The sequence below is a fragment of the Atta cephalotes genome (genome assembly GCF_000143395.1).
Source record: "Atta cephalotes unplaced genomic scaffold scaffold00031, whole genome shotgun sequence".
NCBI classification, from domain to species: Eukaryota; Metazoa; Arthropoda; class Insecta; order Hymenoptera; family Formicidae; genus Atta; species Atta cephalotes.
The window spans coordinates 1808722-1823214 of record NW_012130095.1 but is presented as its reverse complement, the minus strand read 5'-3'; the positions used below and the strand labels follow the sequence as shown (position 1 = coordinate 1823214).

General features: G+C 32.7%; 4 protein-coding genes across 4 annotated transcripts; 2 read left to right on the top strand and 2 right to left on the bottom strand.

Moving 5' to 3' along the window:
• Positions 1-1323: 1323 nt before the first annotated feature.
• Positions 1324-4757, top strand: LOC105620969. The gene is made up of 5 exons (XM_012202444.1): positions 1324-1874; positions 2386-2729; positions 2857-3667; positions 4030-4411; positions 4629-4757. The coding sequence occupies exons 1-5, from the start codon at positions 1324-1326 to the stop codon at positions 4755-4757; spliced, it is 2217 nt and encodes a 738-aa protein (XP_012057834.1).
• A 653-nt stretch (positions 4758-5410) lies between these two features.
• LOC105620968 (coiled-coil domain-containing protein 124) lies at positions 5411-6797 on the bottom strand. The gene is made up of 3 exons (XM_012202443.1): positions 6639-6797; positions 6220-6488; positions 5411-5778 (listed from the first exon to the last, which is right to left on the bottom strand). The coding sequence occupies exons 1-3, from the start codon at positions 6795-6797 to the stop codon at positions 5586-5588; spliced, it is 621 nt and encodes a 206-aa protein (XP_012057833.1). The 3' UTR covers positions 5411-5585.
• A 281-nt stretch (positions 6798-7078) lies between these two features.
• Positions 7079-9297, top strand: LOC105620967 (UPF0235 protein C15orf40 homolog). The gene is made up of 4 exons (XM_012202442.1): positions 7079-7186; positions 8779-8872; positions 9011-9138; positions 9208-9297. Exons 1-4 carry the CDS (start codon positions 7079-7081, stop codon positions 9295-9297), a joined length of 420 nt encoding a protein of 139 aa, XP_012057832.1.
• A 1002-nt stretch (positions 9298-10299) lies between these two features.
• LOC105620966 (arrestin domain-containing protein 3) lies at positions 10300-12925 on the bottom strand. Its single transcript, XM_012202441.1, has 6 exons — positions 12813-12925; positions 12493-12617; positions 12024-12241; positions 10903-11049; positions 10577-10798; positions 10300-10491 (listed from the first exon to the last, which is right to left on the bottom strand). The coding sequence occupies exons 1-6, from the start codon at positions 12923-12925 to the stop codon at positions 10300-10302; spliced, it is 1017 nt and encodes a 338-aa protein (XP_012057831.1).
• Positions 12926-14493: the final 1568 nt, after the last annotated feature.

Below are 14493 nucleotides of genomic sequence, written 5' to 3'. Positions count from 1 at the left end.
AGTTTACTAACGTACTAGTATGTATATACGTACTCTTCTCTCTCTCTCTCTCTCTCTCTCTCTCTCTCTCTCTCTCTCTCTCTCTCTCTCTTTGCATAAAGATTTGTTCAAAATCGTTTGTACATAGACAGTTCAATTAGATTAATATATATATTATAAATATATATATTAATTGATATTATCATGTTATAAATATATATATTAATTGATATTATCATGTATTAATATTATCATGTTTTATTTATTGCTTAAGCGCAGAAGTGTTTAGGCTTTTAAAAATTTACGAATATATTTACCAGCAGTTTAGTAGTTCTACGAAAAAAAGTGAAATCATTGAATTATATGCGCATTAAATCATATGCTCATCATTACATATATCCTTTAACGTTATACTTTTCCTAATATCATTAAATATTGTAATAGATTATTCCGATAGATAGAAAGAGAGAGAGAGGTAGTCTACACTTACGTCGCTATAAAAGAATGCTATAATTAATCGGTTAAAGTCCTTTTGTAAGCTTAAGTTATTATGTTTGTAACTTGCATTCGCTATTCAAAGTTTCATTGTCATAAGAATATATAACTCGTTTTAAAAACAAATTCAAACTCGTGCGTTTATCCGAATAAATTTCATTGTTTGAAAGTAATATGCCTTCAAAGTTCTTTCGAATTATTCGACCGTGGAAAGAACGCTTTCGTTTTTTTTTGTGGGGGAAATCTTATCGCTTGAGTACAGAGAATACGTAGGAAAAGTGTTGCAAATTGAGAAAGTCGCTTATATTTGCGCAATAAAAACTCGCTGATCTATAATTATAACGTTAGCAATCTAAGCGGAATGGTATTTAGAGCAACTGTCAAGAATTTTCTGATATAATATATATAGTTACTTAATTAAAATCAATGACTGTTATCTTTTTATGATTGTTAATTTATTTAAAAAGTGGACCTGTTATATAAAACTTTTCATAATTAATAAATCATTGAGCATAGATAGTTTTTATTTATATTTAGTTCAGAAAATTATAAGGAAAATATATTGAAAAGACAATATGAATATTATAACTGTTATTTAGATACATAAAATTTAAATACATTAATTATATCATTGAATTGTATTAGATGTGGGAAAAAGTTCGTGGCGTTTTTCCCATCTAATGGGAAAAACGCCACGAACTTTTTCCCACACCTAATATTATTCATTTCATAGGCAGCAAATAGGAATTAGCAACCACGCCGGAGCTATGACAATCGTATATTCGACTGTTCAAAAATCGGTTATACTGATGTATTTATGATTCGGCCGCGGGTCTCAAAGAAGAAACGATGGCAACGGAGAAAGAGGAGATTCCAGTGGGATCTCCTTGGTACGGCAAGGTTTTCGAGTGTTGGAGGAATCGAAATCGAGTCAGTCCCGGCAGAATCGAGTTGCCCGACTGCGATTTTTTTATTGTGGCACCGCGACGTACGCTGCGCGTTCTGAGGCCGACCCTGAAGAGCGGCTGGTATTATGAGACGGCGGTTGACCGGCCGGAGTCGGTCAACGACAATTTCTTTAATCGGTGGACCAGGAGACCGCATCCGTCTGGAAATTGCAGGTGTTCTTTCCGCCAGTCCGCCAGCGCGTTGAGCACCACCGAAGAGCAAATAATATCCGCGGAATTAAATCACATCCGAACAAGTCTCTGTGAGGCCGAGAAGAACGCGCGTGGAATCGAAGAATTGGAGCAAAGGGTGTCCATGAATCTGCAAAAGTTACGAGACGATTCGGAACTTTCCGATTGCGCAAACGAAACGACGGTGTCTTCGACATTAATGATTGATCGCCAGCCGTTCGAACAGAGCGCCAAACAACAAATTGTCAAAGATTTAGAAAGGTAAGTCCATTATAACTCAACTGATACAATGGATAAAAACGAAACGTGAAAAATTTTTCTTAATTATCGTTAAACATTTTTAATAATAAAATAATAATATATCCTGAATACTCTATTCTAAAGTGCCTGCTATTTTTTTTCTAGATTGTAGTACAACTTCATTTATTCGAAACATGTCATCAAGGAACAAGATTGTTCCGAATAATTCAGATAATAGAGGCTCATTAACTCTTCTTTCTACCAATCCTTTTTAGTTTCAATAATAATAGCTGACGTTCAAATTTGTTAAATTCGGAAACTGCAGTCGAGTATGTCGAGCTCTTATTATCTGAATGGATCGATTAATAAGTGCTTAGTTATGAGCGTATATTTGGAATTAAGTATAAATCTGTTCGTATGAATGAAGTGCAAATAAACGTAGCCCTACTACATTTGATAAATTAAGAAGCATTATTTTGGAGGTATATAAAATTTGTAGGTATATAAAAATAAAAGAAAATAAATTTTATAGGTATATCAATACACTTTTGGAAGAGGTACTTGATGATACCGTTAAGCATATAATTAGTGTGGAGAAAGATAATGTTCAACATTCTTGGCAACGAACGAAAAATAATTTGATAAAATCACAGTCCGATAAATCCAAAATTTCGATAAAGGACGGAGATGATTCCTTTATCGATATTAATCCTCGTCTTCTAGAAGATAAGATGCAGGAAGAATGGATTACAGAAAACGAGCATAAAAATCAATTCACCAGAGTTTCGATAAGCGAGGGTTATGTGAATCCCGCTTTCGTTGGTTCGACTGATGAATTAGCTTCTCTAGATTTCGATTGTTCTGCAAGAAAACACAGTAAGCGAATACATTTAAGAAAAAATAAGATTATTTATTCTTCAAATTTCATTAATAAAAGAATTTCTATAGATATTCTTTTTACACAATAAAACTTTTCATTACTGTTGTACTATTTTTGGAATAGCAGATTTATACCTTGGAATACCAACGGAAAGAATTTCTTCGGAAAAATTGGATTGTGTAGATTCTGGAATAAATAGCGTAGAGACCATCGAGTTTCAATTACCTGATCAAGAACCCAGCTTTGAACAGTCTCTTTTACGAATCATTGATGAGAAGTTGGGAAGAGGTTCTTCAATGAATAACTCGGAAGAAGACAGTCTCGAAACAAATTTGCAAAAAGCGGTTCCAGTAGGAGGAGAACGTGAGATTAACTCTCAAGAGATTGAATTAACTTCGTCTAAACTTGAGACATCATCGACAGATCCTGATTGGAAAGTGGAGCGACTGGAAGATACTGCTAACATGGATTGTAATTTCGAGAAACTACGCCTAGAATTCCAAAGCAACGACAGAGATTCATCTCCAAATGACAAGACTCTATTAAAGATTGATGTAAAATTAACGGAAAGTCCTCCTATCGAGCTCAAAGATTACAAGAAAAAATGGATGGAATTCGATGAAATCTCTTCGCAGGAAAATACCAAATTAAGTCTCCGCGATTCAGTAACGCTTCGAAGAAATAAAAAACCAACTATAGTTTTTCTACACGGTTTTGGTTCCTCGGCAGAAGTCTTCGAGCATCAGTTGCAGTATTTCTCTTCTCTCGGTTATCCTTGCATTGCTCCCGATATGCTCGGACACGGTATGAGCTCAGCGCCCAGACGTCCTAGAGATTACCATTTCAACAAATTACTCAAGGATTTGGACGCTGTTTTACACTATTACGCTTTTAAACCTGGAGAGAAGTGCGTCTTAGTCGCACATAATTACGGGTAAGATATTGTTTGCTTAAAACTGTGCATTGTAAAATATTCTTTTTTACTTTTCCATAATTTGTCTCGGACAATTACTTTTATTAAAAAAAGTTTTAAATTTATATTATTTTTATATTAAATTTATTAGATTTTTTTTTATATTTTGGCAATATTAATAATTATATTTAATATTAATTATAACAATATTAAAAAATTGCACTGTGTAAAAAATAAAATGTTAACAAAGATATTTTTTAACATTTTTGTGTTAATTTTAATATTTTTGCATGTCTCAGAAAGTCCACTATACGTTTTTAAGTTAAAATTAACATTTCATTTTTTACAGTATAATATCTGCGAACATTTTGTATAAATTTCAGGTGCAGTTTTGCTACAGCATTAGCTTGTAAATATGATAATAATATTCATCAACTTGTGCTAATATCGGGCGGCGGTCCGACTCCTCTTGCTCCACCGAGCACAGAATGCGCGGGCCATTGCTGTCTCAGGGCGATTCTTGCGCCTCTGCTGATGTGCGGTTTTCATCGAGATATTCTCTATTCCGCGCGAGGCCGACAGCATCCTTATTGCGGTCAAGAATCGATGAAACAATGGCCTTCGCACATGAAATACGTATTGAAAGGCATGAATTGGCCGCAGGGTGACTATGCCTTCCACAGGAAGGTATGCACACCAACGCTTCTAATACATGGACTAAGAGACAATAAAGTGTCGTTAGTACAAGAATGTCAAATGGAAAGAGTAAGTTCATATCATGTGATCCATCATCCAATTAAATATTATATACATAAATAAAAAATATATTATCTAAAATATATAAATATAGAAATTTTATATATATATATATATGTATATATATATATATATATATATATATATATATATATATATCTAGATGATTTTTTTTTTAAATATCTTAATTTGAATTTGATCTTGATCTTTATCTTAAATTTTTTAGACAATGATGAAGGCTTTCCTCGAAGCTATTCCAATGGCTGGTCATAATCCAATGACTGAATGCCCTCAACAACTGAATCATATGATACATTGCTTTATAGATTTGTGGAAGAACAAAAAATGGCAGTAGTGATATCTTGATTCTAAAAAAAATGTCTAAAATGCTATATTACCAAAATTGCATTGACTCAAGCAATTAACAAATTATTTCAATCAATTAATTTAATTATCTCAGTCAAATATAATATTTAACTGAAAAAGTAAGATACAAGTCAAGAAGACTTATTCGAATGAACTAAACGATAAGGATAAATCAATGAAGTTCATGTGGCCTCCTAAAAATGTGCCAAGCTTTGTACAGAAAAAAATGTACAGATAAAATGAACGTCTCATTTGTTTAGATCACTTAAAATAACTTAATATTTCGAAATTTTTAATACTCGAGTTGATTCATGCACATACAATGCACTTACAATGCACATGAGCATCATTTGTCCTTATTTAATATTTGATAAATAATAAGAATGAAATAATTTTTAAACATTGTAAGTGTGAATCGGAACCGTAGCTTCAATATGTCAAGTATAAGATGTTCCATTTTAAACTAAACTTAAATTTAATACCTAAGAATTCTTAATAAATAAATTATATATCATGCCATTTAAAATAAATAAGTTTTATTAAAAAAGTTATTTTACTCTTTTATGCCAGAAAACAGTTATTCAAAGTGATCTAACAAAGATTAAACAGAGGCTATGAAATAACGTATAGATTTACCAAAGATTGATTTATATATCGTTATTTTTCATACAATACTTTTATAAGTTATATGTTTTACAAATAAAAATTGTATACAGATGATTACATCACAATGGTTATTTATTTTAACAAAATTAAATAATTAATCAGTCGACGATGCGCAAATATGTGTCACGCTCGTTTGATATCACCACGATCGTCAGCGATTTAACGTTTGATTAAGTGGATTCTCAGTCGACTTCATCCATTCTTTCCTAAGTATCTGTTTCAACTGACTCAATCTCAAAGTAGGATTTTGTTCTTTAATTATCGGCATCATTCGTTCCTCAAAGCTCGCGTACGCGGCTTTCATTCGTTTCTCTGGATGTCGATCTATTTCAGGATCTTTTGTGCTGAAAAGAAAATGAAAGATAATGAAAGAAGAATTAAATTTAATTGTTATATTTTAGGAAATATAAAATATCAAGATTTTCCAAAGCTTTAATTATTATTGTGATTATACAGTGTAATTATACCTTGGCCATAAATATAAAGCGCTCTCTTGCAAATTGATGTAAATATTCTATATAACGAAAAATAAATTAAAATAGTTTAAAAAAATAGTAATTAAAAAAAACAATATTTATGTTTTAAAATACTAATTAAAAAAAACAATAGTAATTAAAAAAATTTATTCTTATAAAAATTTTAATATTTTGTTAGCTCTCCTATGGATTCTATTGTCGCCTATTATTTTTCTCAAAAAAAGGCATTAAATTGAGGGTGTATTTATATCAAGATTGTGTAAATTTTATACAGATTATATTCTAATGTCTTGAACGTAATTTAATTACCTTAAAACAGATATAGCCTCGTCTATACCGTGAGCCGTTTCACCTTCCAAAATCAATCTGTTTAAATTTTCCTCGATAGGTCTCTCCTCTTCCTTTTTCTTCATTGCCACTTGATTTCGTTTCTCAGTGATAGCAACGATTTCGGCTCTGGTAATTTTCGAAGCAGGCTGCTTGCCACCAACTTTTATATTTGCCATTTCCTTTTCGAGCAGGGCTTTTGCTTCAGCTTTTTTTTCTAACTGCTGTTGACGTTTTTTCTCGATTTCTTCCTGAATATAATAAATGTGTACTCATTTCAAATAATGCGATTGTTTTTTTAAGAATGTTCAATCGATATCCCAAAATAATAAAAAAAATATTAAAAAATTACAAATTATTCTAAATTGCATTTAAAATTAATTTGTAGTTAAGACACGTACTTGTTTTTGTTTCTTCTTCAATACTTGCTTATCATTGTCCTCCCATGCTTTATCTTCAGCTTCTTGCGCTTTTTTAATAGTTTCGGCCTCTTTGGCCGCTGCTTTTCTAGCTCGGGCAGCAACCGCCTTGCTATTCTCACCCACAAATTTCTTCGGCATATTTGATCTGCGATGTAATAAATCTCGATTGTTATTCGCGAGTTTTTCATTTGATTTGTATTATCGTGCTCTATATTCAAAATTAGTGGGCATGCGTTTTGTTACGTTACTATATTTGAGTTGGCAATAGTCTGACATGCGCGAAATCTTGTGAAAATTAAGATTCAGGTTAGGAGACTTCAAAATAATCGACATTCTAAGGCAATAATAACACGGGAAGAATCGCTTGTATATTTTCAATCTTTGTGTGAACGGACGATAAACGATTTCACGAAAAGCACATGGTTACGCGATTAAAGAGCGGCTACAAGTATTTAATCGTCACGCGTGAAATGTCGAAACAACGATCCACGAGAAATGCGAAGACGCCAAAGGTGACAGGCACTGATGTGAGTGATCATCTTGATCTTGCACTTACCGATTTCTCACCCATATGATAGTCGATCATCTGTCGCGAAAGTAATGTGACATTTTCTGTTATGTACACTTTACCATTTCTGGCCAAGTGGCCATTCCATCCTCCGTGTCGATAAAAGTGACTAACCACGTCTACCAACCTTACGTTAGTTACGACTGGTTCTCATCATTGCTGCGATTACAAAATTGTACCTACAGAATATTACACGTGGGTGGAACTGTGACATCTGTCACTTACCACGTGGCGCACGAAACGCATTAAATAAGACTCACTTTTAAATTCATTACTTTCACTTTTAAATTCATTACTTTAAACTTCGCTACAGTATATGTGTCATAGGAAATAGATAAAAAAGGATTAAAGAATTGGAATCGGTAGTAACACGTTGATTTAACACAACAAAAACTTCCCAGCAAACGAGAATGGATTGAAATGAATTGAAATAGATTCAGATTTTCAGAAATATTGATTCACTAATATTAAAATGAATGCTTTTCAATTCTGAATGCATTTTTATTCATTTAGGAATTGGAGCATATCTCTATGCCTTTCAAAAAATAATATTAGCTTTTTTTGTGCACAAACACAATTGTGAATACTGTTCAATTCAAAATTTTGAATAGGAAATGCAATTTTTCAATCCAATTGCATCCAATTGAATCTAATTAAATTCAAAAAAAGTATTCGCTATTTAAAATACGCATTTGGATAGAAAAAAAATTTCAATCCATTTTAATCTATTCTCGTTTGTTAGGGAAACAACTTTTCAACAAGGCAAGTATGTTTGATTCATTAGCTTGCTGAAAGTTTACATATGCTAATGAAAACTCATTATATACCTAAGTAGAACGCAGAAGTCAATAATATATCATAAAGACATCATGGTCTAATATTTAATTGTTAAATGATAACGTTCTATGATGACGTTCTATGATATAATTATAATTTAATTACGACTCTATCTGGGATGCATTCCAAAACTTGACCCTGCCAATTTCGAGTATCTTTTATCTTTATTCAATATTCGATGAATAAAGGATAAAATAAATATTCGGGTTGTGTGACAGTAGAATTTTCGAACGCGATTCGAAAACTCTACTGTCTTCTTGTCTGTACTTGAGCGTATTCAATTTGCTGTCTCGACCCGATTTCGAATCGATGATTTATCCATTTTTGTAGCTGCAAAAAAGTGCTAAACTGTGCAAGAAATGAACGAATTATTACACTAATATTAATATTTGCAGTTTTTTGTCGTATGACAAAGTTTTCAAGCGTGTTAATTGGCTGCAAAACAAAGAGGTTCTCAAATTTCTATAGCCAATCAACAGACTTTACAAATTTATCGTACGACAACAACGGATAATGTAATTAGCCTTATGGTTCTTGCATATAAGGTGCAGCAATTCTTAGCATAAGAAACAACGTGTTTCTTATGCGTATTTTGATCACTTAATCGTTTTTCTGAGAATAATAATAAATACGCAATGGGACATTGACTGCTTGCCCGCGCTTTTACATGCCGAGTGTGTCGAGAAATTGTCTTCATTAACGCATTGTTTGCAGGATTCATCTACGGGACCTGTGATCTTAAATAAAGATGGAAACGTTGCAATTAAAATTCAGGCTAAACCCGGAGCGAAATGTAACAATGTAACCGGTAATGCAAAATATCATTTAATACAGCTTTTTTATAGAAGAAAGCACTTGTTTTAACGTTATTATGTAGTCTTTGCAAAGAAAGAAAATTTTATTAACGGAATCGCATAATTATTGTTAAAGAAATGAATATCCATAGATATTTCTGACGAAGCAGTAGGTATTGCAATCTCCGCCCCACCAACGGAAGGTGAAGCCAATGCTGAACTCATTAAGTATCTAGCTTCGATTTTTGGAGTAAGAAAATCTGATGTGTCCTTGGATCGGGTTAGTGCTTGGATTAATTCGAAGCAGTTTTACTAGTTTGTTCATATTTTAAACTTTTGCTTTTTGCAGGGATCTCGAAGTCGGCAAAAAGTAGTTATAGTGTCAGGAATTACGACAGATCAAGTTTTGACAAAATTGAAAGGAGAGATGGATAATTAAATGTACTTTTTTACTAAATTTTTCTGTCATTAAACGATTTTTCCCAATTTATACATACATATAGTCTTTTCTTTATAAATATATTTTAATTTGTCCTATCTTTATATTTACTTTCCGCATATTTTTGATTAACCTTTTCGATACGATTTTATTTTTCGCCACTATACCTCTGCTGCGAACAGTCGAATCGCGAATAAGCTATCACTGTATGGGACAACTATGACGTAAATATCATCGGAGAAGAGAAGCATAGTAGTTAAATTTTATTGTGTAAAGTAAATTATTAAAAGTAAATTATTAAATTATAGTCGTCATTAGTGCGCGGCGAACACTTAACGCTGGACGACTATAGTCGTCGTTAACATAGCGAATGTTTATTGTTGAACGGCTATAGTTGTCGTTAGTATCGAAAGGGTTAAAAGTTCAATTATTTTACATTATATAATATTATACAATTTATACATCTGTTTTTTTCATAAATGCAATTAACCGGATTAAAATATTGTCACTATTCATAATATTCAATGTACATTACATTTTTTAACAGCTACACGGAAAGAATTTTTTCTTAGAATTTATTCTAAAAATATGACAGTCGTTGGACAATATATTTTGAAGAATTTTAATGTAAAATCTCTCTTATTCATTAATAAAATACAATAGTATAAAATAAATTTGATCAATTTTACTAAAGTACATGGTAAAAATCTTTAAAATATTGTATTGTACCACAACTACCATATTTTCAGGGTAAATTTTAAAAGAAAATTCTCTCCGCGTATAATTGCACCAGATACAGCATTTTCAAATATCCATCGATTCTTTGAAATTTTACACGAACGTTGCTGTGACTAGCAATACAAGAATCGATGAAGATTTTGAAGGAAGTATAGCATAAACGCATGGAAGCGCAACTGATGTGACCTACGATCACAGAAAATTAATACCTTTTTAGACACTAATTTTGAAATAATCCAATAATAGATACGTAATATTACGCTTTCACTCTTGTATTTCGAAAGCTTTGTCGTCGAGCCAAGGTCGGAAGATGGGTAGCGTCGATGGATAATGAGCACCCCGTTTGGACGGTGCCGTACCAACTGGTGCACCCTCCGGCCTCAAAGGGTACGTGGCTAGCACGATCGGTATTTGTAATTTGATTTCTTTGTCCAGACTCTTCGGGCTTATGACGAACTGCAGAGAAATGTTAAGCAGATAAATTTCAAGAATTCCTCGCGAGGATTCTGACGCAATTACATTTCTCTCTCTTGACACTCACGTAAACGTGATAAAGAACGTTAATCAAGTGGCACCCTCTCAGATTCGTCGGCGGCAACGGAGGAACGTACATTTGTTCGTTTAGCCATTCCTCGCTCTCACCTGGCCGAATCTTCCCCCTAGAAACGCTAGCCAGCTCGCGAGTCTCGCTAGCGAGCACTTTACCTCGACACAGATACTGTATCGTTTCGGTGAGTGACGCCTTGGTTGATTTCATCGTCACCTGGTAATTCGAATTTTCAATTTTTCATGCTTTGAGTATACCTTCGAGATTGTATTTATTAAAAGCGTTGAAATTGTATCTATTGTATGCTGATTAAAATGTACCTTACTGCGATTGCTGACAGTCGCAGAAATACCGATCGTTTCCCCAGGTACGTATCCACCCCGGTCCAGACTAACCCTGCAGAATACAGGACCACCCGATACGCAAGAGACTCCCACACGCTGTTCAATCTCCTGCCTTGCAGGTTGCTGTTCGATCACAAAGACATTTTATTCATATATATATAATTTCGGAATTCAATTAAATTTTCTAAATTTTCTAAATTAACCGATATCTTAAAAAGGAAAGAGTGTTTATTCTGATCGTTAATATTTGCCGATACATCTATCTATCTATAATTGAACAATGCTCGTCGTTGAATGCTGTCCGCCAACGCGAAAAATTTTTTCTAGAGATGCAAATGTATTGCTGCCGCAATATATGGGCGGTGATTCCATCATGATCTAGCGATTATCGTTATGTTGTAACTGGCGTAAAACAATGCAAATACGAATCACCACGCAAACGGAATGTTTCGCATCCTTTTATTTAATCTTAAATTTATTTGTATCGAACGTATTTGTGTCGAATATATAATTTCTTTAAATTCTTTGTCTTGCATGAAGATATTTGCAACGCTTTCCATACAGGTCGGTGACCAGTATCTGGGTCTTGGTTATGATAATGAACGCTGAGTATTCATTTAATTGCACGCGCGAAACACTTTCCTTGGTCTGAATCGGAATTATGTGAAGGTGTTCATTCAGGAAACTAATGTTTATCCGTAATAATTTTTTAGTAAAACAAATATGACTAATTCAATCAATGAATTTAACCCGTAAAAGATACGTCTCTTTTGAGCACTCGTAAAAAAAAAAACACCTAAATGCGAACTCACATCAGCATTAATGTTTTACATCTTCCCAGAGTTAAAAATGGAATTAAAATTTATTATATAATTATTAAATATATTTTTCAATGTAAAATTTTTTAACTAATCGATTGATAATATTGAATTTTGAAAAAATATTCATTTTGCGCGTTAAACAAAATTAATTTCTTCAAATATCCAAGTTGGAAATTTTTCTGGTACAAATTTATACCCACGTGTCATTTACGAATTAAAACGTGATGATAAAGTACACCTGGATTAATTTATTGATTATCCTAATACAACTCTCACCGCTAATATCGGAGGTTCCAGATTTAAGTCAATCGGATTCATGACGATGAAGACTTGTTGATTTTTGTGAGTAAGTCCACCTGGCTCGCGAAGAGCCGCTTTACAATAATATTGCACCCATCCATGTTTTCCGAGAAAAGTGGAAGGTAGACCCAATGGCAACCCCAATTTGAACGGAAAACTATGTATTCCGGGAGATAGCAATGATGGTCCTTCGCCTATTAAAAATGTTATTTTGTATCTTTAATTAAGTTAAAAAGACGTCAAGCTATCTCCTTAATTACATCACAGTAAATTATTAGAGAGAAAATTTTTGTTAAGCTATTATCATATAATACTATTATGCTATATTATACGAATAATTTACTGAAGCGCACATTACTTATTGTTGAAACGTGATTTAAAATGTTAAATTACATATCCTCAAAATTGTATATATACAATATAATCTGAAATAATTAAAATTCACCTGGTTCACCTAACAACCGCATGCGAAAATCAATGTAGTTTTCTTTGTCGTAAACTCTCTCGGCACGTTGACTACGTACCCGAACTACACCTTCTCCCACAACATGGAAATGCAGTCCCGACACGCTACGGTAATGTACTCCACATTATTAAATTTGTGTTACTTACTTAAGTCTACTATGTACATATCTATGTAAATCTGACACTTTATCGCGTCTTAATAAAAAAGATTTTTGTCTTCAACGCATATACTTTTTTACGCGCAAAAATGATTTTTTTGATCATGAACTCAATACCTTCTTTCTATAAAACGTTACTTACTAAGCTTCATCGTCCAGCTCTATGAGAACACGGCCGGACAAGAAGTGGCCAGGAAAATATAATAGATTCGTGTTATCGAAAAGAATCAAGAATTTGCTGAGTTTTCTCGTCATCTTGTCGCCGAAATGGGAATATTTTTCGTTATGTATTTGCGGAGGAGGTTTATGCAGACACGTTTACGTCACCGCGGCTTCACGCTCACTGAATACACGTCGAGGAACGCGCAGGAGCAACCTTCTTCTTCCATGCGTTACCTCGTGATGCGTGGTGAGAATCACTGGCTTGCATCGCATCAGCAACACGTTCGTAACATGGCATGCCTCTTTCCTTCTCTTTCTGTTCTTCGCAATCTCTCTTTTTCTGCGTGCTGATGGACTGGTACCAGCTACGATACTACAATCCACATCATCATCGTACTTTTCGCAACAGCAGCACGTTACGCACGCGTTTTCCGTGCTTCTCACGATCGAATGAGCGATCGAAAGAAAACCGATCCGCCGATACTCTGGACTGTATCCTCACCCACCGCGAAATTTTCTGTCACTATTTCATAGTAGTCACCGCACCTTCTTGTCCATTCTTGGAGACGCACTCACTTTCGCTCCCTACCTTCCTACCTGGTTGCTTCTCTACCACCTCCCATCCAGTCTGATCCGGACTGGTCTCACCTGGCTTCACCTGCCTGTAGGTATATGTGGCCAATAGCAGTACTCTAATCAATATTACTGCTTTTGGCATTAATGTACGTTTAAATAACGGTATGTTTTGTATTAGATTTTTTTTAAATGTTGCGTTAACCACGTTAAAATTGTGTTTATTATAATGAAAACGATATGTATTTAAACGCTTAAATAACATTTAATTTTAATAACGAAAAGATAATTTATTAGGATCTATATAATTTTTAGAATTTTAATATTTGAGATCCATTTTAAATTACAATAATTATTACAAGACTGGTATATAAATAAATTAACTAAGTAAGAAAAGCGTCAACTCCAATTTTAAATTAGATGTGATAATATTCATATATATATATGTATTTTTAATATATGTCAGATATATGATTATTTTCGCAATTGATTATTTTCGAATTTTTGCAATACAATCAATCTGAAATAATAATGATAATAATAACCTAATAGCGAATTAAATTTTGTCATGCAATAAAGAAATTTATTACCTCATATTAAAAAATATTGCCTCATATTATGATCGAGATAATCAGATAAATTATCCATCTAATGAATCTAAAATGAATCTATTTTTATATTTTCATTATTTATATTCTACAGTATTTTTATATTTTTATATTTTTATATTTTTATATACCGCATAAAATTGTAAAATATATCAAAATGTAATATAAATTGTAAAATCTATCAAAATACACAATATATGTATAAACATACATATCATAATTACTAATAAAATATATATAAATAAAATTCCATCTTAAAATCTGACATAAAAAAAAAATATAGATTGTTTATAATGGATTTAATAAATATTCAGTTGGAATGAATTTATTGTAAAAAAGACAGCATGAATTTGAAATAATTTCAATGCTTTTTATTTCTATTATATTTTTTCTTCATACTAATTTATTGATCAGATTTTGACGGGAATAATTATAAGAGATTTTTGTTTTTCACAAAATTCTGATTTTATTGATTTTATT